We start from the raw sequence: 27,875 nt of genomic DNA on the forward strand, positions 1-27,875 counted from the left end.
TTCTGATATAAAGTTATACATGTGTATTGGCTTTTTTTCTATATGTGTTCTTCAAAAGAAAACCTAATAAAAAGTAAATGACCAAAAAATTGCATGACAATTCTTTTTAAATTGATCTTGCAAGAGCTTCTTTAAAAAAAACGTCAATGGTGCAGAGAGCTCCAACTGTGGGCCTGAGCTCCTTGAAGATCCCAGTGAATGTGTCATCTAAAGGGCAGGACAGGAGGAGTTCTGTTACAGACTGGAGGGAACAACAGGGACATGGGGGCTCTTGATATGGGCACCTCAGGTACTGAAGGGCTGAGGAGATAGCATGAAGCAGGCTATTCACATTTTGTGTTTTTCATCCTAACCAGCGGGCTCTCATTAGGGTTGTTATTATTATTTTGGGCTTATTCATTAGTTCTCATTTTCATGTAGGTTGTGATTTTCATTTCAATTTCAGATTAGTTTGACTTAGTTTTCAATGTGGCTTTGGTTGGTAGTTTACATTTTGTTTCAGCTCTAGGTCTAGTATTATTGATAATACTGATTATTGAAGCCGTGTTTCAGTAAAGCTGAAACCTCTAAAAGCAGCAGCAGGTCATTTAAGTACAGGCCAGTCAGTCTGACAGATATTTGCATCCCTTTCCATACCAGCATGTGTCTGTCTCTCTGAGACTGTCCCGTCATTCAGTCTCCAGGTCCTGCCAGGCAGCAGAGAGGCTGTCCAGTGACAGACACCTGCACCTTCAGGAGACGGCATGACCTCATGGCGAGCTGTCACCCTCTGTCACCTCAGTGTTGAGGGGAATAGGAAATGAGAGGAGCGGTCATTGTGGATCTTCTGGCTGAGGAGGGCCAAAGTCATCAATAAAAAAAGAAGACAGTTGTCAATAAGTAAATCTGCGGTCTCATTTATCAATATGTGCCTAGAATCACACACCTGCTGCAGGCAATTACCCCGTTATCAATCACAGTCCAACTGGGACATCCCGCATGTGGATCTGCCCCAATCCAACCATAAATGGTCTATGACAGAGCAGGTATACTGCCATAGACGCACTGGACACCAAATCTTTTGCCACACTTTTCCAATCCATTGACCTTTGTATTGTCAAAAGGCTTTAGGGATGGGGCACGGTGGCGCAGTGGTGGTGCTGTCGCCTCACAGCTAGAAGGTCCTGGGTTCGATTCCCACCTGGGACGTTGTGAGCGCTGAAGGAGTGCGTGCCCCTCCGCATGTCCTCGAGTGCCCACCGCCTGGGTGGGGTCGTCAAAAGGGCCTTTCTGTGTGGAGTTTGCATGTTCTCCCCGTGCCCCCTGGGGGTTTCCTTCCCCTCACCCCCCAACCCCTCACCAAAGCATGCAGTATCCTGGTCGCTGAGGCGGTGCCTCCTCTGGTCGTTCGGGGCGCCTGTTCGGAGGGTGGGGAACTCGTTGGAATAGCGTGATCTTCCCACGTGCTATGTCCCCACCTGGGCGGCGGGCACTCGAGGACATGCGGACGGGCACGCACTCCTTCATCGCTCACAGCGTCCCAGGTGGGAATCGAACCCAGGACCTTCTAGCTGTGAGGCGACAGCGCTACCACTGCACCACCATGCCCCCTGGAGATCACCTTCTTGAAATTGCTCTTCATTGCAACGGTATCAGAGGAGTTTGGATTTTGCAAGCATGTCTGTCCAGCATCAGATGCTTTGGCCCAACGCCCAGGAGTACCGGAGAGAACACTGATCTCTCCCCTATCACCACACCTAGGGATGAGGAGAGACTGAAGCAGCAAATGAATGGGAAAGTTCATGGTTTGTTTTGGACAAGTCTCTACAGAGAACCAGAGACCTCACAGGCTGGAAGTGGTCAGGAGGTGGATATGCATCGGACATACTGTACCTTGGGCTGCCAATCAACCAAATAACCTTCAAAATAAACAAAGAACTGATGCTTCTTCTGCCTGAACCTGGTGGTGATGGAGGAGAAGAAGACCTGGGAGGAGGCTCTGGAGCATTGCAGAGAACATCACACTGACCTCACCAGCCTGGGCTCTGAGACCGAGCTTCTTCTGGCCAAGAGGGAGATCCAGGAAGCCCAGACCACTGAACACGTGTGGATCGGCCTATGTTACCTGGGAGACCGCTGGCTGTGGGTGAACAGGGAGCCTCTGGAGAACCAGGCCTGGTCCCAAGGAGGAGATCAAGACCTCCTCTGTCCAACTTGGAGTCAGCGCTGTGGAGCTTTGACCAAAGAGGGACTGTGGGAAAACTGGGACTGCCTGGAGAAACTCAGCTTCATCTGCTACTGAGACTAAATCAAAGAGAATTACATTACAGGTATTTCCGACCAAGCAATCCGATTGGTCAACTAGACATTTAGAATGTGTTCAAATCAACATAACATCACACCTATGACTCATTGCCATGCTCCTCACCACTAAAATATTACTCTTACACAAAATTAATTATTTTGTTGTTCATTTCAGAGGATGAGAAGTCTCAGAATGAAGTCACTACCAGTGAACTTCAAATGTTTCCAGGACTATCTGAAAAACACTAAGCAAACTGTGGATTTATAACTCTGTGCAACCTTGATGTTAAATTAGGTCTTTGGTGTGTGTGTGTGTGTGTGTGTGTGTGTGTGTGTGTGTGTGTGTGTGTGTTGGATACAGATTAAACATAATTTTAAAGGCACATACTTCACTCACATATACCCCACATACTATATTCATTAAATGGGGAACAGTTGAAATGAGAATGAGAAATAGGAAATAGATTGTCATGAGCAGGGAGCAGGTAGGGAGAAAAAATATCCCGCCAAGCTTTCTGGCGAGATTCTTTGCAATGCAAAGTACTGTTGGGATTATCTGATCCAAAATCCAACTGCACACATTTTTATTTGGATAATTTATTTTTCTTATTTATTTTTGTTGTTTGTTTAATAGTAGATGGTGGAGTTGAAAACAGCAGAATGCCCAGACCCTCAGACGCAGCAGGAAGAATTAATGTATTCTTCTCTATCACATCCAAACTCTACATTACAGTATAATGAAGAGACAATCTTGAATACTTCTTATTATAGGATTGCACACTGACTTTTTTGGAGTTTAGCCCATTGGTCACCTGACCTAGTTTGTGACAAGAGGATTGGCACCATATAATCATGTCTGTGATCGTTTTTTCCAGTGAACATGCAAAAACTCCCAAAAAGTGAGAGTAGTTCTTTAAGTGTCCCACGTGTAATCGGTAAGTGTATAAGCAACTACAACAGGTTGTCAGACAAGTAGCCCTTTCAGTCAACATGCATGCAACATGCATGCAACAAAGTCAAAGGTTATTGTTGATATTTTTTAACAAATGCAAATGTTCAATAAAGATTAATATGGTGAGGGAGTACGGTGATAAAGATTCTCCAGGAGAAATGTCGAAAAACAAGGAGTGTCTGGCTCCACTAACCAACTACTGTGTTGAATGTTTGTCCTGATTTTTGATCAAGTTATTTGCATTTCTATTTGGATGTTAAATTGACCCTGAAGATCCATTACATAGTGTGAAGCAAACCATATGGAAATAAACCCAGAGGGTTCAGTGACTCCACTAGACAGAGCAGAAACATCTGAGCAACCTCATTCAGGGGCACATGGCAATGACCATGGAGAAGACAATCTTTCTGATTGTAATTCCTACAGCTGTTTATGGAATAATTGGTTCCACCTGATGCAAACAATCTCTGACATTTGGGTGTATCCTCCTATCTCCACACCACACCTCTCCTCCAAAAACACACAACCTTACAAGATGAAAAGAAAAAGAAAGAAATTGAGAGAAAAGCAACATTTGGTTAAAGAAGAGGAATAAAAGAAGATGATAATACATAATATATAATGATGAAGTACAGTATATACATGTTTTTCATTGCAAATGTATTTTCATTCTTATGTGAAGGTTATTGATGGAGCTGGCCAGAATGCTGTGTGGCAGAGGTGGTGGTTGGGGGGCGTGCAGCCTGATGTCATGCTGTAAGGTGGAGTCACCTGGCTCTGCATGTTGCATAACACAAGAGTGGCTAAAAGTAACGTGGGCCATCCTACTCCTTCATATCCAGCACTACATTACGATGGAGAAGGTGATCTTCACAATGCTCGTAGTTACAAGTGTGTCATGTGTGATCGGAAAGCATGTTTATGTTCCTGAGGAGAAGAACTGGATTGATGCTCAGAGCTACTGCAGAGAACATCACACTGATCTGTTCCCGATCAACAGTCAGAGAGATGAAGCCAGGCTCAGTGAGGCTTCAGCTGGACACAAGTACCAAGCATGGATCGGTCTCTACAGTAAACCCAGCAACGTCACCGGCTGGAAGTGGTCAGGAGGGGGATACACTACCTACCAAAACTGGGCTTCTGGACAACCAAATGGTGGTGAGTACTCTGTTGTTTGGACCAACAATGGATGGTGGGACCTTCACCCAGAACATCTTCGTCCTTTCTTCTGCCTGAACCTGGTGGTGGCGGAGGAGAAGAAGACCTGGGAGGAGGCTCTGGAGCACTGCAGAGAACATCACACTGACCTCACCAGCCTGGTCTCTGAGACGGAGGTTCTTCTGGCCAAGAGGGAGATCCAAGAAGCTCAGCCCCAGACCACTGAGCGCGTGTGGATCGGCCTGCGTTACCTGGGAGACCGCTGGCTGTGGGTGAACGGGGAGCCTCTGGAGAACCAGGCCTGGTCCCAAGGAGAAGATCAAGACCTCCTGTGTCCAACCTGGACTCACCGCTGTGGAGCTTTGACCAAAGAGGGACTGTGGGAAACCTGGGACTGCCTGGAGAAACTCAGCTTCATCTGCTACTAAGTCTCATTCCTGTTACTTAGTTCTTTCAATTTAGAGATATTATGTTAAATTTGGTTTAAAGTGCTTATGATAAGTAGTCATATCTCTGTATGTATGGTATGCTTTAGTCTGTTTCTACTCTATTCATTTCTACTATTACTACCATTTCTGCCTCTGAGACAAGGTTTTGCTAAAGTTGCTCACTTGTTTTTTATTGGTTTAGTTTTAAGTTGTCTTGATTGTATAATATAGCCTAGGTACTAGTCACCTTTTGATTCAGTTTAGAAACTAGAAGGCACCTGGAGAGCACGAAAACCTGCACCAACACTAAACAATTCTCCAACTTGCTGTTACACCCGAAGACATGATTCCAAACACACCAATCTTAGATGTGTACTGTCAGATTTTCAAGCTGAAGCAAAGAAAGATGAACCGTAGAAATATAATGTGGTTGATAGAGATGCGGCAAGTGCGCAGCACATCATTGTGACAACTAAGTTTTAACAAGCAGCATGGTAGTCAAAGTACAGTTGGCTGAATACATTTAGCCTCTCCTGTATCTTTGCAATTATAACTTCTGAAAGGCTGCATGGTTTCTCTGGTGTGGTTTTTTGCTCTTTATATATTTACATTATCCATATTAGATAAAGTGATATGTTACAACATGACTGGTGTGTTAGTCATTAATGATTTATTGTCAAGATATGTGAGCTATTTCAATATTGCTACTATTGCATGCAGGGCCGCTGGAAGTCATTTTAAGCAGGGGGTGCTGGGAGGAAGGGACTCTCGGTGGGGCCCGCTAGGGCCCCGCCGAAAAAAAATTGGGCGTTTTTTTTTACATTTTTTTGCCATATTTAGAGGAATATCTCATTTTAAATCAACATTAGGATACTGTTGTGATGTAATTATTCAGTATTTTCTCCTTTTCTCACACATTCAGAGCAAAGAGGGAGATATATAGCATAATGATAATGCTCTATATCTCCCTATTTGCTCTGAATGCACCAGTTAACATGACACAGACTTAACATGATAGAAATATTATCAGCAAACTTAATGACTAGACTAATTATTCTGATCTGAATGGCATATATCAAGAAACATTGACTCCTCTCTTTGCTGTATAGTGGGAGGTGCATTTTTGAGTAGGCTATTAAAATAGCATGTCAAGTTCACATTTCTTTATTGCCAGATTAAACAATTCGTATTGGTTGTTGGTTGGTTCAACACAACATGTGCATGCATGCGCGCTTCTTCTTCTTCTCTAGCCAAGCATGTAACTTCCTTGATTGTTATTGTTGATAATTCTATTTAAATAGGCTACATTTTCATTTCCCGAAACATTCTTAAACAAGAAAGGAACATAGTGCACTGCAAAATATTTTTAATTACATTTGTAAAAAAAAAAAAAAAAAAAAAAAAAATTTTTTTTTTTTTTTTTTTGAAAAAATCTAGGGGGTGCTGCAGCACCTGCAGCACCCCTACTTCCCGCGGGCCTGATTGCATGCATGAATTGCTGTAAAAAAGAATCATGTAAATCAGTGGTAGCCAACCAGTCGCCCGTGGCGCTGTGGCGCCCGCAAGCCACGTTCAGAAAAATGTAAAATTTTTTTTTTTTTTTTTACACAAACAAGACAAAACAGACAAACAGGCTCAGCCACAGGGGAAAGAAAGAAAAAACAAAAAAACGAAACAAAAAAATATAATCAGAAAAATTAATTTTTTATTTGTTTTTCTCCTCCCTTCCCACAATAACACAAATGTAGAAAATAATTTGTTTAACAATGCATACGTTTTAAAAACGTTTATTGTCTGTGTATAATTTATTGTCTGTGTATAATTAATTATTGATTAACTATTTTGATCCGCCTGGGCTGGGGTCAAAGTTTAGTTTTACGTTACGTCACTACGTCATTCACTCTGCGACAGTGCTACTGCCAGCTGCCAATGATTATATCAGTCGGCTAAGCTAAATGATGGAACGCAAGAACAATGGCAGAAAAGTGAAAGAAAAAACATTACCAATTTCAAGAGGAGTGGGAGGAAGAGTTCTTCTTCACAACAGTGAAAGAAAAGAGTGTATGTCTCGATTAAATGCATAATACTCATTATTTAAAGGTAAATCGAGCAAATTTCAACAGGTAGCCCCCGACATGACTCTCTACCCTTCAGGTAGCCCTCGACCTCAAAAAGGTTGGTGACCCCTGATGTAAATCATTGCAAAAGAATAAATAAAAATTAGCTTAATCTATGAATATTTCCTAATATGCAAGGCAAATCTTTTAAATCAGTAGAATTGTATAGTTGAGATTCACTCGCTATGTGACTGCTCACCTGCCATTCATTAGTAATGTAGGGAGAGGGATGCCTTACACAGATACACACATTGCTCTGTGATCGTGTTTGTTGATATCATTCATTTAGTGTCTTTTACCCTGATATAGAAAAAGTTGCGGGGAAAGGAAAAAGATTGGAGCACAATTAAATTCAGATATGGTCCAACAGGAAGTGGAACTTTATTGACCAACAGGCGTCTGAGCAAACACATGCACAGACCAAACAATCTACTAGAACGACGACCATATACAATATAGTCACAACAGCAAATCAACAGACTATACTGTAGAAGTGATGCGATGATAGCCAGCAAGGCAAAATGTGTGAATTACAGCACACAGTAGTGCACACAGTTGAGTACAGAGTTTGTTCGAGAAGCCGATAGAAATCACTTCAAGTCACACACAAACTCCAATCCACTTACTGTACCTTCATTAACCTCAAGGGGGCCTTGGATAAAACCACGTAGGTCCTGTTTCTCACGTTCAACTGCTCATTCCCACCACGTCTCCCTTCAGTTCAGTAGTGTTCACTACTAGACTGTTTATCATCAGAATAGTCAAAGGTTCGTATCCACATGCAAACCTTCCCAAGCCAGAGCAAAGGAGGCTCATACAGAATAGAACCACTTCGGTATCTGGGTGTAGTGGATATAAGTGACTAGGTTTATCAGGCTCATACAACTTCGTAGCTTCTCTGTTGTGTTGCGTCTCACTGTTGCTCAGCAAATTCAACCCATCAATCAAACCAGTCGGTCTTTTCTACTGATGGAAGCTTCCCATCGCCATTGTTTTCTGGATAAACACTTCTATACAACAATCCTTTTCAATATATCACGTTTTTAATATTATTAATAAATACTATCTGTAGCAAATGGCACACTGTACAATCAACATAAAAATATGGCCTTCATTTGTGACAATGAATAAGTCTGTATATAGGCTATAGACAATATTTACAAAGGCCAGTGGGAGGCTGGATCCACGCATACAGTAGTGGCAGAAAGAGTGCGCTTGCTTGCTTGCTTATTGTGATGGAGATACACTAAAGAGGCTTCTCATTGCCGTTTCACACGCCGAGATCTGCATGTTTTGTGATCACATTGAGTTCACCAAATTCAGTAATAACGCCAATATTTGAAAGATGATTTTGCCCTTTATAAAAAATCTAACAAAAAAGTCAAAGTGCTTACTTAAAACACAGAAAATGCTGTAAATTGCCTTGAGTATTATTATTATTTTTTTTAGAAAGCGGTTGCAAAATCAAACATTTTGTTGCAAAACACAACATCCTGGTGGAACTGATACACTATCACTACTTGCTTTTGCTAAGTCCAGATGCAATCGGCGATCATTACTCGTTTAGAAAGCACATGTGGTTTGATTAGGCCGAGTAAAGGATGCACCTCAGCGGTAAGTTTAGGAGTAGTATGCTAGAAATGCTTTATTGTGCTTATTGAAGTTAGTCAGTGCAGCCTAGCTTCTTTCCACACAATGCACAGCAGTGTGGCTCATTGCGATTGTCTCAGCTTGAAACAAAACAAAACAACCAATCTTCTCTCTGCCTGTCTGTCAATAAATATAAGCCATTGGGCAAGTAAGAAACCACAGTCCGTCTCTCTGCCTGTCAATAAATATGTCAGTTGGCCAGTAAGAAACCACAGTCTAGTTTCATAAATACGGCACAAGCCGGAGTCACTGTCTTCTCTTCCTGTCTGCTGCACTATGTTTTTGGTCAGCTCAGCAGAGAGTCAGAGTGTACCAGCTTTGCCGAGTGTCACCTTTGTCTCGGGCAGCGTTCTCCAAACACCTCGGCAAAGGCGACTACGATGACAAGGAGAGTATCGTCCCTCTGTCACTGGATCAGATGGCAGCCTGTCCTCGGTGGTGTTAGAGGGTTTCACTTCCAACACAAAGTCAGAGGAGGAATAGGTTCACTGAGGGAGGGTCACTTCAGTTCAGGATGACATCAGAGTGTTTCAGGTGAACTCACGCACTAACAGATACTGACACAAGCACATTTTGACAGACGTGTAAAAACCAACAAAATCCCATACACATTCGCATTCTCACTCTCATCGCTCTTTTCAACCATTTCTAGCCACCTTGCTTCTCCGCTCAATATCTTGGTAGTCTGCTGCGATCTGCTGTGTTGCCTCTTCCTCTTGCGTGGGGCATTCGCTGTGAAAAAAAGATACCATCGACCCCTTCAAGTTCATCCAGCCCTCTGGTCACGCGATCCCAGGCGGGTTGCTGTTCAGGATTTGAGGCCCATCCGAGCCATCAGCTGTTCGTAGACAGTCCAGGCCATTGCGGCCATCAGAGTGCGCCGAAGAGACCTGGGCACTGCACCGCGGAAAAACCCATGCAGGCCGTTCTCCTGTACAACAGAGAGAGGGGGGGGGAGTTCAGTGTTGCGTTACTGGCATAACTGTAAACCAATACAGCTTTGGAAAATGAACATGTCTGGTAGAAATAAATGAACACGCACCGTGTAGATGTAGCGAACAGCGTCGGCCGTGCTCCAGTGGGCGGGGCTGACTTGGATGTGGGTCTTCACCACGTCGGCAGGCTGGGTGACCAGAGAGGCCAGGACACCGGCCACCACTCCACAGCCGAAGTTCACCAGCGGGGCGTAGCATGACGAGCTCACCTCTGAAGGAGACACAGCAAAGTGTCAGGAGGAAATGACAACAGCAATACTGAAATGTATCGTGTAATTGCACGGCCTAAGAAATGCAGGAAGGTAGATCTGGGCTTCTTCAACCATTTCCACCAAGGAATTGAAATTAAGAATTGAAACGCTTGCCCCGGAGAGCCCGGCACCTCAAACGACTTTAACTTTATGATGTAGGGCAGCAGGGGTGTTAAACTCATTTTTAGTTCACGGGCCACACGTGACCCAATTTGGTCTCAAGTGAGCCAGAAAAGATAATAACCTACAAATGACAAAGCACCAAATTAGTTTATTTTTGTGTAAAGAATTACAAGTACATTTTAAGAACACCTTTTCATGCAGCGTTATCTCAGCGACCATCAAACAAATGATCAGATCTACTGTCTGTACTGTACCTGCACATTACAATTGATGGCAACTGTGCAATCCTCTATATTCAAGGTTAATGAAAATAGTTGATCACTTAGTGATGAACCCAGAAAACATGAATAGGCTGCTTCATATTCAACTTGCTCCTGAAACCTGGTACCTCTTAGCCTGCACTACTGCATCACATTGGATTGAAGGATTTCTCAGTGCAAGTTTTACACTCTGCAATTGATTGCAAAGTCATCCTGTGGGCCGGATTGGACCCTTTGGCGGGAGAGATCTGGCCCCCGGGCCGTATGTTTGACAACCCTGAGTGTAGGGACACACTAGAAATAGGGCTAAAGTCCATTTCCGAGGCCATTAGTTTCAAAGACACTAGACTATGAATGTACAATAGTGCGATTCAGGTAACATTGCTAAATTAGGTTCAGTTAGTAGCAGCCTCTTATAGTTATCTTATTACATCTTCTTTGAAAAAAAAATCTTGTAGCCTGGCAGCACAGCAGCATGATTGCCAAAGCAGAAGCACTTGCGTGTGATTCCTCACTGTTTTTCTATGATTTAACCGCATAAACAGCGTTTAGCAATCCAGTCAAGCTACAGTACAATGTACAACTTGACTGAATTCCGATGGCAAGTCGGCAGCATAGCGACAATAGGCATCCTGCTAGCCGGCGCTCCACAACAGAGCACTTGACGTTTTAAATGTGCTCCGTTTTTTGATGCGGCTGAGTGGCTTTCACCTGGAGGCTGCGACCTCTTGTGGCCTGGCTGTAGAACAGTAGCCTGGGTAAACCCAGCCTCCACGTGACCTCTATGTGCTTATCAATCACGAAGAAACTTACGCTACAGGCAGAGCCTGTGACGTCACGTTGAAGGCTGGGTTCACCCAGGCTAGCAGAGAACATGACGTAGATGCTGAGTGGCTCTCACCTGGAGGCAGCGACCTCTTGGCCTGGCTGTAGAACATGACGTAGATGCCGGAGAAGGGGGCGTCTCGCAGCAGCGTGGCAGTCAGCCCAGAGAACAGAGCCCTGACGCCCTCGGTCTCATACACGCTCCTCAGAGCGCCCACCACGCTCACGTAGTTGTAACGGCCGCTCTGAAAACACCATGCAGACAGCGTTACAACGCCTCAGGACATTGGAATCGCACAGGTAACTTACAACAGCGGTTCTCTTTTTTTTTTTTTTTTTTGCTTCGATACCACCTTTACCCGACTACAACTGAATATTTTGCTTAGAAAACTGCAAGAGAAAACTATAGCATTATGAGATCCAATGAATGGATGATGACCAATAGGGGTGTCACGGTGTGTGTATTCGTCCCGTGACGTCACGGTATGGGCGTCACGGTTCGGGTGCGTGCAGCTATACAAAGAATACGTCGATACAGCCAATCCAGAAGGTGGCGGTAAAGCTCCTAAACGCTGTTTGAACGCCTTTGAAGAACGAGAACCAACCACAGGAGAAGACACACCTAAACAAGATGAGGAAGACGACAATGTTTTCACTGTGACTGACTATGGCGAGGGCAGATGAGACACAGGAGCTAGAAGAGCCACCTGCTTCTTTCAAATCAGCTGTGTGGGAGAGCTCCGGGTTCCCAGTGGACTACAACAGCGATGGAGTGCGAGTTAGACAACATCACACAGATGCACCGATCACCGGAGACGGGCAAAAGAAACTTCTCCCCGCTGCTTTTAACCAGACTCTTAAATGCCTACACAGACAGAGCCAAGTTCACCGTTAGTATTTACTGCTTTCATACACTGCGGGGCCATGCTGTACCAAATTATGACACTAGGTGGAGCACTAGTACTGCCTGTTCAAAAGATAGGTTCCAAATAAATTCAAAGAAACCTAGCCTTATGCATTTGTGATTTTTTTGTTGCTTTTTCCCCCGTTGTACCAAACTCGTACCGAATCCAATAAACACCCAATAAAACAATCTATCTATCTATCTATCTATCTACTAGATGACAGTGTACCACTGTCATCTATCTACTGTATGTGTGGACATTGCTCTCACTCTGTATTTTTAATCCCACATTGTTTCTAACCCATTGCTTTGTTTTTAATCATAATTGCTATATTGTTGACTTGATATTGTTTTGTTTTTAATTTGAATTGTTTTGTTGTTATACTGTGACCTGTTGACCATATTGTTAACTTGTCCAGGGACTACAGATGCAAATTAGCCTCTTGGCTAAATCTGACACATTTACACTGTAGTGTGAACTAAAGTGTGGATTGATGTGTATTGTCCCTGTCAAATAAATCTTAAATAAATAAAATAAATAAATACTGTCATGTCAACACACAGTCAGCCATCTTAGGGTCAGTGGGGCTCTGTGCTCTCACCTCAAAGCGCGTCTTGATGACGGTGACAGGCAGCATGGAGACTCCGGCCACGGCTCTGGCCCCGGCCCCCAGCAGAACGGCCTCGCCAGCGTTGGGGGCGCGGTCCAGGAAGAAGTGCTGCTTCAGGGAGTAGAAGGTGCTGAAGTAGATGCCCACCCCGGGGATGCAGCGCACAAAGGACTGGCGGTGGGGAAGAGGAGGGAGAAGAGAGTATTTGGACGAGTGCCAAAGATTTCTTCAATTATGCCTGTTGTGTTTTATGGGATGGTGTTAAAGAAGCTCTTGACCAAAATGAAATGAGGGTTTCCAAATTCCAGTCATGGAAGTTGGAAACCCTCATTAGTGTTTTGCTTGCACCTGTGTTTACCCTGCCTTTTCGACACAAAATGCCCCACGTGAAAAGGGTCTATAGCAGGGTATGAACAGCTGCATGTAAACGGGAATATTAGTGCATTATTCATTTTCATTAGCCATGTAAACAGCTTAATCAAAATATTGTCTTTTTTTAAATAAGGAATATTGAATATTGTGTGCATGTAAACGTAGTCAATGAGGACCGGGGCAAGATATAGAATGTGGCTACATGCACATAATGTGAATGTGAAACTGATAATTGCAGGGTTTCTTAGTATGAATGAGGTCAGTTATCAGAATCAGAATCACTTTTATTGCCACAGTATGCAAGTTACATACGAGGAATTTGTCTTAGTGTCTGTGTGCAGCGTAGCGGTCACATCAATATACACAGATGAGAGGTAGGAAAGCTAGATAAAGACAATCACAACGTTGCACGTGCAATCAAATGGAGTTACTCACTGGTGTAACTCCCCTCCACAGACTGAAGAAATTCTCTGTCCTAATCACACTGATGAAAACGGTCAACATCCCCACCTTCGGTGCACTGAGGGATGAAATTGAAGAATGGTTACAGACACACAGACTGAGATGCAAACACACACAGGACACATCGTTATGCAGACATGTTATAAATACATGGGTGTGACGTGTCGTGCAGTGCAGTGAACAATACGACTAAGAAAAGACACGACCCCCGAGAATCAAATGATTCTTCCAAGGCATAGCCTAGCCTGCACCTGTAGAACGTTGTTTCAAATAAAACCCCTTGTTTTTACCGTGAACATTTCCTGTGCCGGTCCTTAGCAGAGCTAACTGCAGCCGAGCTAACGGCTTGTGAGCATGGCTAATTACATGGTGCTGCTGGTGTGACTAATTGCCTTATATGGGTCATAACAGTGGACTCACTGCTTGCAGTGAGAGTTCTTTGTTAGCGTGTGTGTGTGTGAGTGTGTGTCGTACTGTTGTAGTGTGCGTGCCCGGAGAGCATGTTGCTTCAACTTGACATGTTGCGTGCGTGTTTGTGTATGAGTCAAAGTGAGAGGGGGGGGGAATAAACGCGATGAGCGCGCTCATCTGTAACACGTGCCTGACAGCATGTGTGCACTGCTTCTGGGCACGATGTGTACATGTGTACATGTTCATACAGGAGGGCCGCAACAATGATTTTCACCGTCGATTAATTTGGCGATTATTTTCTTGATTAATTGATTAGTCGTTTGGTCTATAAAATGTCAGAAAATGGCACAAAAACAAAATGACGATCAGTGTTTCCAAAAGTCAAAGATGATGTCCTCAAATGTCTTGTTTTGTCCACAACCCCAAAGATATTCTGTTTACTGTCATAGAGGAGTAAAGAAACCAAACCAGAAAATATCCACATTTAAGAAGCTGGAATCAGAGAATTGACTTTTCTTTGCTTAAAAATCAATTATCAAAAAAGTTGGCAATTCATTTAATAATTGACAACTAATGGATTAATCAATCAATTGTTGCAGCTCTATCACACACACACTTGACTTCTGTGTGTGTGTGTGTGTGTGTGTGTGTGTGTGTGTGTGTGTGTGTGTGTGTGTGTGTGTGTGTGTGTGCACAGAATCAGATACCCTGGCTTGACTTGTGTGTGTGTGCATACATACCCTGGCTTGACTTGTGTATGTGCACACATACCCTGGCTTGACTTGTGTGTGTGTGTGTGTGTGTGTGTGTGTGTGTGTGTGTGTGTGTGTGTGTGTGTGTGTGTGTGTGTGTGTGTGTGTGTGTGTGTGTGTGTGTGTGTGTGTGTGTGTGTGTGTGTGTGTGTGTGCACACATGCATACCCTGGCTTGCTGTTGTTCTGCAGGGTCTGCAGGCGGGTCTTGACCAGATCCAGAGGCTGGAAGAGCAGCGTAGAGCAGGTGCCGCTGAGAGAGCCACACATAAAGGCTTTGAGAGCTGGGTGAGCCTGGGGAGACGGTGAGCCAGAGAGAGAGGAGAGAGAGAGAGAGAGAGAGAGAGAGGAGAGAGAGAGAGAGAGAGAGAGAGAGAGAGAGAGAGAGAGAGAGAGAAGATGGGAGAAAAACACAAAGCAGATGAGAACTCTATCTGACTGGCAGAATATGTGACCACTGTGGCCAACAGCAAACTGAGGGTCTCCCTAATGAAGTACAGGCCACCACAGTGGCAGACCTGGCAACCCAGGGAGAGCAGGTTGTGTTTATTCTGCTGACCTGTGGCAGACCTGGCAACCCAGGGAGAGCAGGTTGTGTTTATTCTGCTGACCTGTGGCAGACCTGGCAACCCAGGGAGAGCAGGTTGTGTTTATTCTGCTGACCTGTGGCAGACCTGGCAACCCAGGGAGAGCAGGTTGTGTTTATTCTGCTGACCTGTGGCAGACCTGGCAACCCAGGGAGAGCAGGTTGTGTTTATTCTGCTGTCAGGCAGAGACAGAAAGTCACTTCCTGGCTGTTACACTGTGACAGATAAAAAGATGTGAGAGAGAGACTTATCTTGAGGATAGGTAGAATTTACCCAGAGTTTGATCATTTTTCTTCATTCAAGACATTCGTATACCGTATTTGTATATTTGCTCTATTTGTATGTGTGTGTTTTTTTAAATATAGTTATTTAGATTATTTTTTTAAATTCCCAGTCAAGTTTACCGTTTAATGATGTCATTTTGGACAATTAAGTTTTTTGTTAAACTGTAAAATATCCTGTCTTCATTGCATATCTTTGTCAGAAGTGTTTGATATTTGAGGGATCATTAAAAAAAATTTTTTGTTTATGTACGTATATATATACGGTTTTAATTTGACAACAAAAACATTCTAAATTGAACCCCAGCTCACTTCCTGTTGCAGTGTTTGCTATGGACAGGAAAAAAAAGAAAAGAGAAGCAGAGCAGGACTGACTGTGAAATCCGTCTATACTGTATAAAGAATATTGGCTGATATATCAATATTGGAATTTAAACTGCCGAATATCAGTATCGGCACCAGAAATCCAGTATGGGTTACTGCTAATTTGTACGACATGACATAAAATCGACACGACATGAAATTATGCTATTTAATATTTTATGTTGTGTCAGAAAGGTTCTTCACTGCAACACATACAGTAGGATACAACTTTCTCAAAACAACAGAAAATGTTCAAAGAATTAATTAATATGACAAAACTCCTGACACATTTCAACTAAATACATAATATACAGAGCTATAATTTGAATATCAATACAGTGGAATCCGCTTATAGTGATCACGGTTATTGATCAAAAAGCTTAGACCCAAATCATTCCACATGCTGTTTAAATAATTTCCTTATAGTGATCAATACTCTGCTTACAGTGATCATTTTGGGCCTTGTCAGTCACACCTGAGAACAATGGGGTACCAATTTAAAACTACAGTAATTTTATTGTTTCTTTGCTTACAAACTGCCAAAAAATGAGCCAACGAGATACAGCAACAATATGTGGTGCATGTCTCTGTGTATATTATGGAGAGATCGCAGCATCTGTCTGTCAGTCTGAAGAGATGGTGGTGTCTCTGTAGTGGCTATTTATCAAAATGTCAAACTAAACTTTAAATAAAACTTACAATAAAGGCCACTGATGCACCATGTCAGTTGGGTTCGTACTCAGGCATCAAGAAGTTCAATGTCCAGTCAAGTTCCATATTTTGGGTTGTTTTATTCTCCATTAGTGCAAAATCAAACAGACAGGTACAGCTGATCCTGCTGCCTCTCTCTTGCTCTGGTAAAAAACCATGTCCCTTCAGTGGTGCATCACCTGACATAAGACACACCCACTACTTTTATACTACCCCACAAGTGCTTCCTGGTGCCCAGTCCCCCTAGTGTCTATAAACATAAAATACAACAAACTAACAAATAATAATGGAATAATCAAACTAATGAAATAGCTCCAACACACCGGCCCCTAATTGTGTAAAATATAAACACAATTACAAAATAAATTTCAATGGAGCTATGAATAAACACATTATCTCAATAATATGTGGTATGTGTCATGTATTTTAGATCAACTAAATCTTCTCTTCTTCCTGTGAAAAGAGAAAGGTTAAGTTTAGCTTGTATTGTTCTAGTCTGTTGCCTCCAGTAGCAAACAGACCTTTGTGATAGGTCTTTCCAATACACTGTGTTTTGTTTGAAGCCGTACAGTGCGCACTAGGCCTTTAGCATCTGGTTTAGCCTCCAAAACTTTGCCCATCATCCAAGAGCTTCTGGGAGCTGTAGCATCTGCAATGATGACAATGTCTCCAGGAGTGAGACTTCTTCTTACTCTGGACCATTTCTGTCTCTCTTGCATTATAGGCAAGTATTCTGAGATCCACCGCTTCCAAAAGAGGTCAGCAATATACTGCACCTGCCGCCATCTCCTCCTGACATATAGATCTTTTTGCTCAAAAAGTCCAGGTGGTAAAGCTGGTTTTCCCTTTAAGAGAAGGATGTGATTAGGTGTCAAAGCCTCCAAGTCATCTGTTTCATCAGAAACCTTTGTAATAGGTCTGCTGTTCAGAATGGCTTCTACCTCACAGAGCACAGTGTGCAATCCTTCATCATCGAGTGATTGTTGGCAGAGAACAGAGTTGAGCACCCTCCTCACTGAGCGTATCAGGCGCTCCCATACGCCACCATGATGGGATGCTGCTGGGGAATTAAAGTTCCATGTCACTCCATCTTGTACTAGTGCACCTTGGATCTTATTGTGGTTCAAGGCAGCCATGGATTCCCTCAATTCTCTATTGGCTCCAACAAAATTTGTACCATTGTCAGATCGTATGCTAGATACCTGTCCCCTTCTGCAAATGAATCTTCTGAGAGCATTTATACAGGAATCTGTATCGAGCGTGTATGCTACTTCAAGATGCACAGCTCTACTTGTCAAGCAGGTGAATATGACACCATATCTTTTGAGAATACTTCTCCCTCTTTTGACATTGATGGGACCAAAGTAGTCTACGCCTACATTAGTAAACGGCGCTTCATCCGGCAATACTCTCTCCTTTGGTAGATTTGCCATCTTTTGCTCAGAGATCTTTCCTCTATGACGTCTGCATATGACACATTTGGTTATAACTTTTCTTGCAGCAGAGTTGGCATTTGTTATCCAGTATTTTTTCCTGAGATGGCACAGCATGTGATTCCTTCCTGCATGTCCTAGCTGTTGATGGATGTGGTGCAGAATGAGTGTGGAAACATGTTGATCTTTAGAGAGAATAACAGGGTGTTTAGTTTCTTCTGGCATTGCTGCTCTACTCAGACGCCCACCCACTCTCAGTACTCCGTTCTCCCATACTGGATCAAGTTTGTACAGCGGACTGTCTTTCTTGACATTAATGCCGGCTTTCAATAAGGCAACTTCATCTTTGAACCTCTGTCCTTGCACAAAACAAACAATTGCCTCCTCTGCCTTGGCATAGTCTTCAGCACACAAACCTTGTCTACTGATGGTGGTTTTGAAGGTGTGCATTCTTTTCTCCAATGTTGTCTTTTGTTTCTCTGGGTCATTTTCAATTGTGCTGATAGCAGCATGAATCTCTTTTCTCTTCTGTCTCAGTAGCTGGAGCAGTTGTCTCAGCCTCAGAAACCAGGCGACAGTTGTTTTCACCTTCATCCACGTTGAGAAGTAATTAATTAGATAATTGGTATGATTGTCTGTGTCTTTGGCAATGAAGTTGACTGCCAGGTCTCTCTTAACCTCCAGGTCATCAGACGAAATCACATTAAGATCCAAGACACTTTTAGGCCATTCCTCTTCAGGCCTAGAGAGAAACTTGGGACCACAAATCCATCTTTTGTTTGTCAGGAAGTCATCCACTTTCATTCCCCTGGATGCTTCATCAGCTGGATTTTCCTTTGAGCCAATATATCTCCATTGTTTGACATCGGTTGCTTCTCTTATGACAGCTATTCTATTTGCAACAAAGGTGTGAAAACGCTTGGTTTCGTTGCTGATGTATTTTAAGACTGTTGTACTGTCTGTCCAAAAAATTGATCTTTGCAGTTGAAGTTGCAACTCTGTCTGGAGCATTTTATCAACTCGCACAGCGAGGACAGCGGCTGTTAGTTCCATACGGGGAATAGTGGTTTGCTTTAGTGGTGCAACTCTGGCTTTTCCAAAGAGGAAAGAAACATGCAGCCTTTTGTCACTGTTCTCCAACTTTAAAAACGACACAGTGCCATACCCCTCCTGACTGGCATCAGAAAAGTGGTGCAACTGTGCACTGATGGGATTTCCAAAATCTGTGGGTTTGAAGCAACGATCCACTTTAAACTCTGCTATTCTTTCAAGACCCTGTAGCCATTCAAACCACTGTTGAGAGAAGGGCTGTGGAATGTTTTCATCCCAACCATAACTCCTCTTGCATAATTCCTGTAACATCAACTTAGCTGGCAGAGTAAAAGGGGCAAGAAATCCCAGGGGATCATACAGGGAACTAACCACTGACAGGATGCCTCTTCTTGTCTGTGGTCTTTCTTGCACTGTAGTTCTAAACTTGAACTTGTCAGTATCCATACACCACTGAAGTCCAAGCGCTCTCTCCAGTGGGAGGCTGTCTCTATCCAAATCAAGCACTTTCATTTCCTTTGCTCGGCTTTCCTCTGGAATTGATGTCAAAACAGTGCGGTTGTTGCTTGTCCACTTTGAGAGGTTAAACCCTCCTTTATGACATAGATCCGTCACGTCTCTCACCATCTGTATTGCTTCCTCCTCTGAAGGCAAAGACTTTAAGCAGTCATCAACATAGAAATTGCAGTTGATGGTGCTGACCACTTCTTTAGAAAACTGTGATTGGTTGTCAACTGCGGTCTTCCTTAGTGCATAATTCGCACAGCTTGGTGATGACACAGCTCCAAACAGGTGAACGGTCATGCGGTATTCAACTGGAGCTTGCTGGGTATCCCCCTGAGGCCACCACAGAAAACGGAGAAAATTTACGTCCTTTTCTGAGACTCTGACCTGATGGAACATCGCCTGGATATCGGCCATCACTGCAACAGGCTCCTGTCGGAATCTAATAAGGACGCCAATGAGAGAGTTTGTGAGATTGGGACCTGGTAACAGTTGGCAATTAAGTGATGTTCCCTTGTACACTGCTCCACAATCAAACACGACTCTCAACTTTCCTTTCCTGGGGTGGTAAACCCCGTGGTGTGGAATATACCAGACCTTCCCATCACTCTGATTCAGTTGGTCAGCTGGAACAATCTCAGCATAGCCTTGATCGATTACATCACTGAGGAAAGATGTATATTCCTCTTGTTTTTTTTTCATTCTTTCCAAACTTCCTCTTCAGGCTCAACAGGCGCTGTTCTGCAATACAGCGGTTGTTTGGTAAGGTGAAATTTTCATGTCTGAAAGGAAGGTCAAGGGAATAATGGCCATCTTTCAGCACTGTCGAACTGTTAGCAACATTCATAAACTTAATGTCTTCTCGCGACATTTCAGCCTGTTCCTCTGATGACCTCTCACTGAAATCGTGGTTATATTGTTTAACCAGCATTTCTTCAAGTTTTACAATGGAAATTCTATTGGTAGTTACAGCAGAACAACCAATTTGTTTCCTGCTGTCGTTTCCACCTCGAAGTGGGCCATTGAGAACCCATCCCACTTTGGTTCTCACAGCATAGGGTCCACCTCCCTGGCTATTAACCACTTCCCATGGTTCCATTACCACTGCTGCGTTTGTTCCAATGAGCAGGTCAATATCAGAGTCAATTTCATGGAGTTCAATACCCCTCAAGTATGGCCATCGATCAACATCTTCTTGCTTAGGAATATTCAGCTTTGTCACAGGCATACATTTTTGAGTGAAAGTATCAGGCAACTCTATGAAGTCATCTTTGCCCAATCCAGACACTTCCAAACATGATATGACATGACTGTCCACGGTCTTTTCCTGACCCATCGTTCTTAACAGAATGCGGGTTCTTCGTTGGCTCACATTCAACCGCTGCGCCAGACTACTTGTGCAGAACGTACCAGAACTGCCAGGGTCCAAGAAGGCATAGGTTTGTAATACCTTGTCTCCTTTGTGACTTTTCACTTGGACTGGGACAATAGAAAATATGCAGTCGTCCTCACCACCGGCCCCTATATGGCCACATGTCTGGGGTGTGGTAGTTGCAGTTCTTGCCACTGATTTAGTTGGCTGTTGTAACTGTTGTATGAATGTTCCTTTATCCTGATGCTCAATATGGAGAATTCCTGGGTGGTTTTGGTGACACACATTACACTCCAGTCGACTCTTACAGTCTCTGCTAATGTGGCCAACTTGCAGACAACCAAAACATATTCCCTTCTCCTTGATGAAGTTAATCTTGTCACGGTGAATTGTTCCTTTAAACTGGTAACACTTGTCCAATGAGTGACCAAGTTTCTTACAGAACAAACAGCCTTGATAGGTGGAGGGGGAGGAGCTTTCCCTTTTCCCCATCCATTCTGTTTTGGCCTTTCCCTCTACTGCAGTAACATTGGTGGCAAAACTGCTTCCTTTGTGTCCTTTTGTCTCATTTATTTGCCTTGGAGTGAAACCTTTGTTTACAAGTTGTACATCATTAATATTGCCAAACAAGGGATCTGTTGCAATCTTGACTTGTTTTTCAATAAATACAACAAGATCTGAAAACATGGCCCTCTGCCCTCGCCGCTCCTGTAGGTCACAGGCAGTGCTTCTCCACTTTTCCCGAAGCTTATAGGGCAACTTAAGCATAATACTTCTCATGTTTGATGGCATGTCCAATTCTTTCATATACATTATTTGTTCTGTTGCATTGCAGCATCCACGGAGGAAGAGAGCAAAAGCCTGTAATGCTTCAACATCTTCACCTTTAATAGGTGTCCAGCTGAAAACTTTGTCCATATAAGCGGATGAAATCTTTTGTTCATTCCCAAAATGTTCTTTGAGAAGATTTTTAGCTCTCTCATATCCTTGCTTTGGAGGAAGATGCTGGCAGCTTCGCACTATTTCTCGTGGCTGACCCCTGGTGTACTGTTCAAGGTAGTACAGGCGGTCACCAAAGTTGTTTGTCTTTTCCTCTACTCCATTTTCAAATGCTCTAATGAAAGCTTGGTACTGAAGAGCATCTCCACCAAACACTGGGATGTCTCTTGGGGGGAGAGAAGATGAGAGATTTTGTTGGACCAATAAAGTAGTGATGTCATTTTGTTTTTGCATGATATTGATAATGTCAATTTGATTGTTATCACTCTGCATTGGTGTGGGAGTGTGAACATAGCCCACTGAGCTTCTCTGTAGATGGGGATTGGCATGCATGCTGGGCCTCACTTGAGTGTCTTGTAGATGGGGATTGGTAGGCACGCTGGGCCTCACTTGAGTGTCTTGTAGATGGGGATTGGTAGGCATGCTGGGCCTCACTTGAGTGTTTTGTAGTTGATTTGTTGCTTGAGTGTGAGCATCGGATCCTGTCTTTTTTGAAACTTGTGTTTGTGTCTTTTCTTTTGGACGAACAACCAAGGGCAAAGGTGATAGGTCACTTGGGCCTTTTTCAGGAATGTATGCAGGTGCTGTAGGATTGAGATTACTGATGGTTTGAGCATTAGCCTTTTCAAAATAAGAGCGCATTCCGTCTGACACTCTAGAGCCGCTCCTTGATGCATTAGCCTTTTCAAAATAAGAGCGCATTCCGTCTGACACTCTAGAGCCGCTCCTTGATGCATTGGCTTCCAATACTTGGATTTTAGCATTAGCAGCTGCCATCTCTGTTTCCAATGCAAGTGTTTCCTTTTCTTTTCTCAGTTTTTCCTTTTCTTTTCTCAGTTGTTCCTCTTCCTGTCTCACTTGTTCCTCTTCCTGTCTCACTTGTTCCTCTTGTTCCTCTATCACATGTTTTTTCTCCAGTGCTGCAACACGTTCCATAAGAGCTGCCCTTTCAGCTTGAGCCTTGACGCGTGCAGATGATGTTGTAGACACCTGTGATGCACGGCGTGAGACATTGGAAATACTATCCCCAGGTCCAACTTCTTCCATGTGTGTCTGTGGCACACTCAAATCATGTTCAGAACCTTTGACATTTGGTTGTGCATATGGTTGACCAGCATCAACAAGCCATACTTTCACCTTGTCTACAAAATCATCATAGAGTGTCATTTTTGTGTGAAACCACTGCTTTTGTTTTTCCACTTCTTCCTGGGGTATGGGTAGATTCAGGAAAGATGCATGTGCAGTTTTTGCTTCCTCATAATACTTGATGAAATTGGACAATTCACATTGCACCTGTGTGACATTTTCATTGGATCCCAAAAGTACTTGAAGCACTTGCTTGCTTTTGCTTGCTTGCCTGCATTTTGATTGTCTTGTTGCTTGATACATGTCAATGTGGTACTCCAGACCTTTAGGAGTTAATTTGATGTCTCTTTTTTCTGATGGCATAGACATCTTGTCCTCTGCCTTATAGTGAGTGATGTCAGACATTTTGCACTTGCCCTTTAACACACACACACACCACCAACACTGCAGCACAACTACAAAATATTTCTTGAGACAATCACAAGCCCATGTATCAACACCACAACCAAACCAAATGCTAGAATTAATTTCAATAATGTATCATATCATTCAGCCCACAACTTATTTCAATACAGCAACTAAACACATTTCACACCAATCAGAGCCCACAGAGGAACACTTCACCATCAATCAAACAATCAGCACCAATCTGCCTAAACTCATTCATGCCAACACAATTAACACCCCCAAAGGACAAGTACTGAGCAGTGCAAACATGACCATCAACTCCAGTCGTTGTGCTGTTTTCCAATACAGTTTTACAGTCAATGCTTATCCAATGCACATACTATGTCTGGGTAGTGTTTCTTTATTGTGATATGCGTTCCTGCTTTGGCTTGGCTGAAATTGATAGTGGGGATCTTTTCCTTCGATTGGCGTGTCAGGTGAAGTTGATTGCCTTTGATGACGTTCATCCAACAATCCACATTTCCTCCAAAGAATCCAATGCTTAGTTTTCTTGTTACAAACTTCTTTCTTCCAAGGGCAGTTCCATTTGTTCCAAGGGAGCTTTACTGTCCAAGGGAGGTTTTTTACTTTATGTAGTGGCTATTTATCAAAATGTCAAACTAAACTTTAAATAAAACTTACAATAAAGGCCACTGATGCACCATGTCAGTTGGGTTCGTACTCAGGCATCAAGAAGTTCAATGTCCAGTCAAGTTCCATATTTTGGGTTGTTTTATTCTCCATTAGTGCAAAATCAAACAGACAGGTACAGCTGATCCTGCTGCCTCTCTCTTGCTCTGGTAAAAAACCATGTCCCTTCAGTGGTGCATCACCTGACATAAGACACACCCACTACTTTTATACTACCCCACAAGTGCTTCCTGGTGCCCAGTCCCCCTAGTGTCTATAAACATAAAATACAACAAACTAACAAATAATAATGGAATAATCAAACTAATGAAATAGCTCCAACAGTCTCTGTCTACACGAGACGACTCTCTTTGAAAGAGCTGGAGACCTAACTTACTAATAACATTCAGTAGGCTAAATAACGGAGCTGTCTGTTTCATTACTTTGTAATCTATTAATGTAATAAATATACAAAATGCCAATTAGATCGTAATCCACATGAGAAATAAAGAAAAATATTTTTTTTATAATGATCATCCGCTTATAGTGATCAATTTGACCCGTCCCAGGGTGATCACTATAAGAGGAGTGCACTGTAGTATACAAATATGATGTGTAGAGCCTTTCTACATACAAACAGCTGAGGCTGTAAACAGAACAACAGAGGCCAACTTCCCATATAGACAGAATCCAGTAGATATGATGCAGATGTACAGAGACAGAGAGAGAGAGACACACACACACACACACACACACACACACACACACACACACACACACACACACACACACACACACACACACACACACACACACACACTTCAGACACACAAACACACACAGGGGCTGTCGGGAAGAATCACGCAAGAATCGCGCTGAGGCTCCACGTTATCGGTGGTTATACACCTCATGGACAAACCGTGAAGACGGACGGACGCTAAATTTGGCCTAATTTGAAAGTTAATCTACAGATACTAAATATGCAGACAGACAAAAATGGAGGAACAGAGGAAATAACAATAAGCACAATATTGACAAGGACAATGACCACATAAAAGCTGCATGGCGTAAAAAACGATTTGCTTTACAATTACACGTGAGTACTGTAGATGCACTCACAGAACCAATGCATGATAACATGACACCACATAAGTAGGCTCTATACACTAACACTACATCTTCTCTACATGCTCCCAGGCACACATTTACACATACACAACAAACACATTCCATCTCCCCTACCTTCCCCAGGCCACTTGGAGAATCCTGTTTTTCCTGCATTTTGCCTCCTTTCTCCCTCCGACACTGCCGCTACAAAGATAATTATATAGAATAAACCTATCTCTCTCTCTCCCCTCCCTCTCTGCCTCTCTCTCTCTCTCTCACCAACCCATAACGGCTTGCTCCTTCTTTTCCTCCCTTCCCCCTTTCAGAGTCGAAGCAGAAGCTTAAGCTACGCCGCCGCTTTCTATAGGATTCTATATCTCTATCTGAAGCGACACACTCACACACTGAAAAGCTTGCTGCCAAATTCTGCCTTTGTCAAATGGCATGAGTCATGCAGCGGCAGGATATGTGGGGTGGCTTGTGTACGTTTGTGTGTAGACTGTAAATGTGGCTCACAGAAAGTGTATCGTAGTGGGAGTCTGTGAATTCTAGTCTCTTTAGGTGGCCACCACCTACCTATACACCTGAAATCATGCATCCCATTGGCGATGGCACGTGAAGAGATTTACACTTACTTCATCCAATCAAATTTCTGAACCATAATCATATTTTCTTTAAAGAATAACTGCTGGTGATTTAAGACACTGGATTTCAGTGCTTCTGCAGCTGCTGGAGCAACGATCAAATCAAGTCTGCAGCATGAAAATCAATCTACCATTGCTGTCATGCCCTCTAGATAGGCAATGACCCTTTGGAAAAAGGTGCCATGGCAACAACATACACAGTGATGGACAAATGACATGCTGCCAGAGGAAAATTGGTTCGTTCATTTGGATGCCTTTTCAGCAGATGGTTTCAGGCGAGTGGCAGTGGTAGTCGTTTGTTATTATTGGAAGCATATTGGTGTGAACATTTCCATGGTAAGGAGTTCAGGTCCTACTGGTGCCTGGACTGAAGGTCTTACTGGTGCCTGGACTGAAGGTCTTACTGGTGCCTGGACTGAAGGTCTTACTGGTGCCTGAATGCATCAGGTCCCACCCAGACTGACGTTGTTTGGATGTGCCTTTCTATCGCTCACACCCACCACCACCACCACCACCCCCACCACCACCACCATCATCATCATCATCATCATCATCATCATCATCAGTGGATGAAAAGGGTTTTGCAGTAGTAACACTGGTTGTCTTTAATATCAAGCCACCCCCCCCCCCCCCCACCCCCTGCAATTCCAGCCATTTCAACGGTGAGATTGGCCCATGACAGCCAGCAGGTGTGCGCTTACCATTGCCAACTCCATCTTGGAGGTGGATGCTGAGCCCGTGTGCTGCTGAGGGGACCGAGGCTTCTCCTCTGATGCCGTTTTGAAGCTGGATGGTTTCAACCACAGCTAACGTCGTTACAGCAAGGGACAGATCAGACGACAGCCATGAATTACAGTTCCAAATAAATCCGCCTGCTACAACTCCACAGAAAACTAACGTTACCGTATGTTTTGAACTAGAGTTAGCTTTAGTTAAGATGCCGTATGGTGGTGGGTGATGAAGCGAGGTCCAGAATGGCATGAAGTGTTGTTGTTGGCTAACGTTAGCAACCCGGCCGGCTATGCTAGAAGAGAAGTGATAAGTAAATAATAAATAACGTTACTGGTGAAGTTACTTCTAGCTACTGTACACAAACGTGGTGTGAAGCCTCTCTCTATCTGACTGTCACTTTGTTTTGGAAAAGAGTGACTCAACCTTCACCCACACAGAGTGTAGCTAACGCTAGCTAACAGCATTAGCATGCTAGCTGCAGTCTCCTCACCTGACTTTGGTGTCTGTTAAGGACTGGAGCTGATGATGATGGTCGCTCCACTCAGTTCGAAAAACGCCATGATTTATAAGCCAGTGCAAAACTTTGCGAAAACTACGGTAGAGTCTTTGTTCAACAATGTCATGCTACGTATGTGGACCATCGATGTGGTTTGACAGCTTGCTCGGTAGCTAATACCGTAAGCCCACTTCTTCAATTCTGGTCCCCGGCGTCTCGTTCTGGTAGCTAACTTTAGGATACCTATCGGCTATCGCGCGCTGTTTAGTATTTAAATTGTTATTTAGGTTATGTCCTCCTCGCACAGACAGTGTCATCGGTGTCCCTTTTTCTTCTTCTTTAAAATAGAGCTAACGCCAGGTATGCGTGTGAATGATGCCAGTGACTGCTGTAGACTCATTGACTGCACTACTACCCTAACCTGACGCTGCCAGATGGATGTAAGTTCGTTCACATTTGTTTCACAATTTGTGGAACAATGCCGCCCCCATCTGGCGGAGTCAGGCTACTACCCCCCCCCCCCCCACACACACACACACACACACACACACTTGACTATTTCATAATCTATATTCTTGTGTGCTTTCTGTTTCTTTTCCGTTAGGTAGGCTACTACTTGTATAATTGGAGAGCTGCTTGTCCACTGTGTGTGCTTTGTCCGGATCCGAGTTTCAAGGCGCAACATTGCTCCAATAATCGCCTCTGAAATTTGCCAAAACACTTTTCAGGGGTCTGGAATGAATCTGTTGCAAAAAACAAAAACAAAGCAAAAAACAGCCCACGCCAATGATGTCACCATGATGTCACTCGAGTGATATCACTGATGACATCACAATTGCTTGAGTGACATCACTGACATCCATTGACCTGACATCATCAT

At 43.4% G+C, this 27,875-nt stretch overlaps 2 protein-coding genes across 3 annotated transcripts; one reads left to right on the forward strand and one right to left on the reverse strand.

The window, feature by feature from the left end:
* Window positions 1-1,948: 1,948 nt before the first annotated feature.
* Window positions 1,949-2,281, forward strand: LOC310793972 (snaclec stejaggregin-B subunit beta-1-like; the record flags this gene model as incomplete). The annotated part of the gene is made up of 1 exon (XM_083655853.1): window positions 1,949-2,281. One exon carries the CDS (start codon window positions 1,949-1,951, stop codon window positions 2,279-2,281), a length of 333 nt encoding a protein of 110 aa, XP_083511979.1.
* Window positions 2,282-7,332: 5,051 nt separating this feature from the next.
* On the reverse strand, window positions 7,333-27,350 carry slc25a38b (solute carrier family 25 member 38b). Of its 2 annotated transcripts, XM_083656048.1 has the most exons (8): window positions 26,990-27,350; window positions 26,469-26,553; window positions 14,723-14,847; window positions 13,365-13,449; window positions 12,549-12,728; window positions 11,119-11,287; window positions 9,631-9,794; window positions 7,333-9,519 (listed from the first exon to the last, which is right to left on the reverse strand). In XM_083656048.1, exons 2-8 carry the CDS (start codon window positions 26,481-26,483, stop codon window positions 9,397-9,399), a joined length of 861 nt encoding a protein of 286 aa, XP_083512174.1. In that variant the 5' UTR covers window positions 26,484-26,553; window positions 26,990-27,350; the 3' UTR covers window positions 7,333-9,396. The 2 variants fall into 2 exon arrangements, with proteins under 2 accessions (XP_083512174.1, XP_083512173.1); XM_083656047.1 differs by lacking the exon at window positions 26,990-27,350 and having other exon boundaries at window positions 26,469-26,554.
* Between the last annotated feature and the right edge of the window lie 525 nt (window positions 27,351-27,875).

This window comes from Poromitra crassiceps (assembly GCF_964638095.1).
Source record: "Poromitra crassiceps genome assembly, chromosome: 19".
NCBI lineage: Eukaryota > Metazoa > Chordata > Actinopteri > Beryciformes > Melamphaidae > Poromitra > Poromitra crassiceps.

Coding starts and splice junctions, on each gene's coding strand:
- slc25a38b (XM_083656048.1), bottom strand. Junction 12,729..13,364: donor TGTGGAGGGGAGTTACACCA/GTGAGTAACTCC, acceptor CCCCACCGCCAG/TCCTTTGTGCGCTGCATCCC. Junction 9,795..11,118: donor CAAGAGGTCGCTGCCTCCAG/GTGAGAGCCACT, acceptor TGTCTCCTTCAG/AGGTGAGCTCGTCATGCTAC.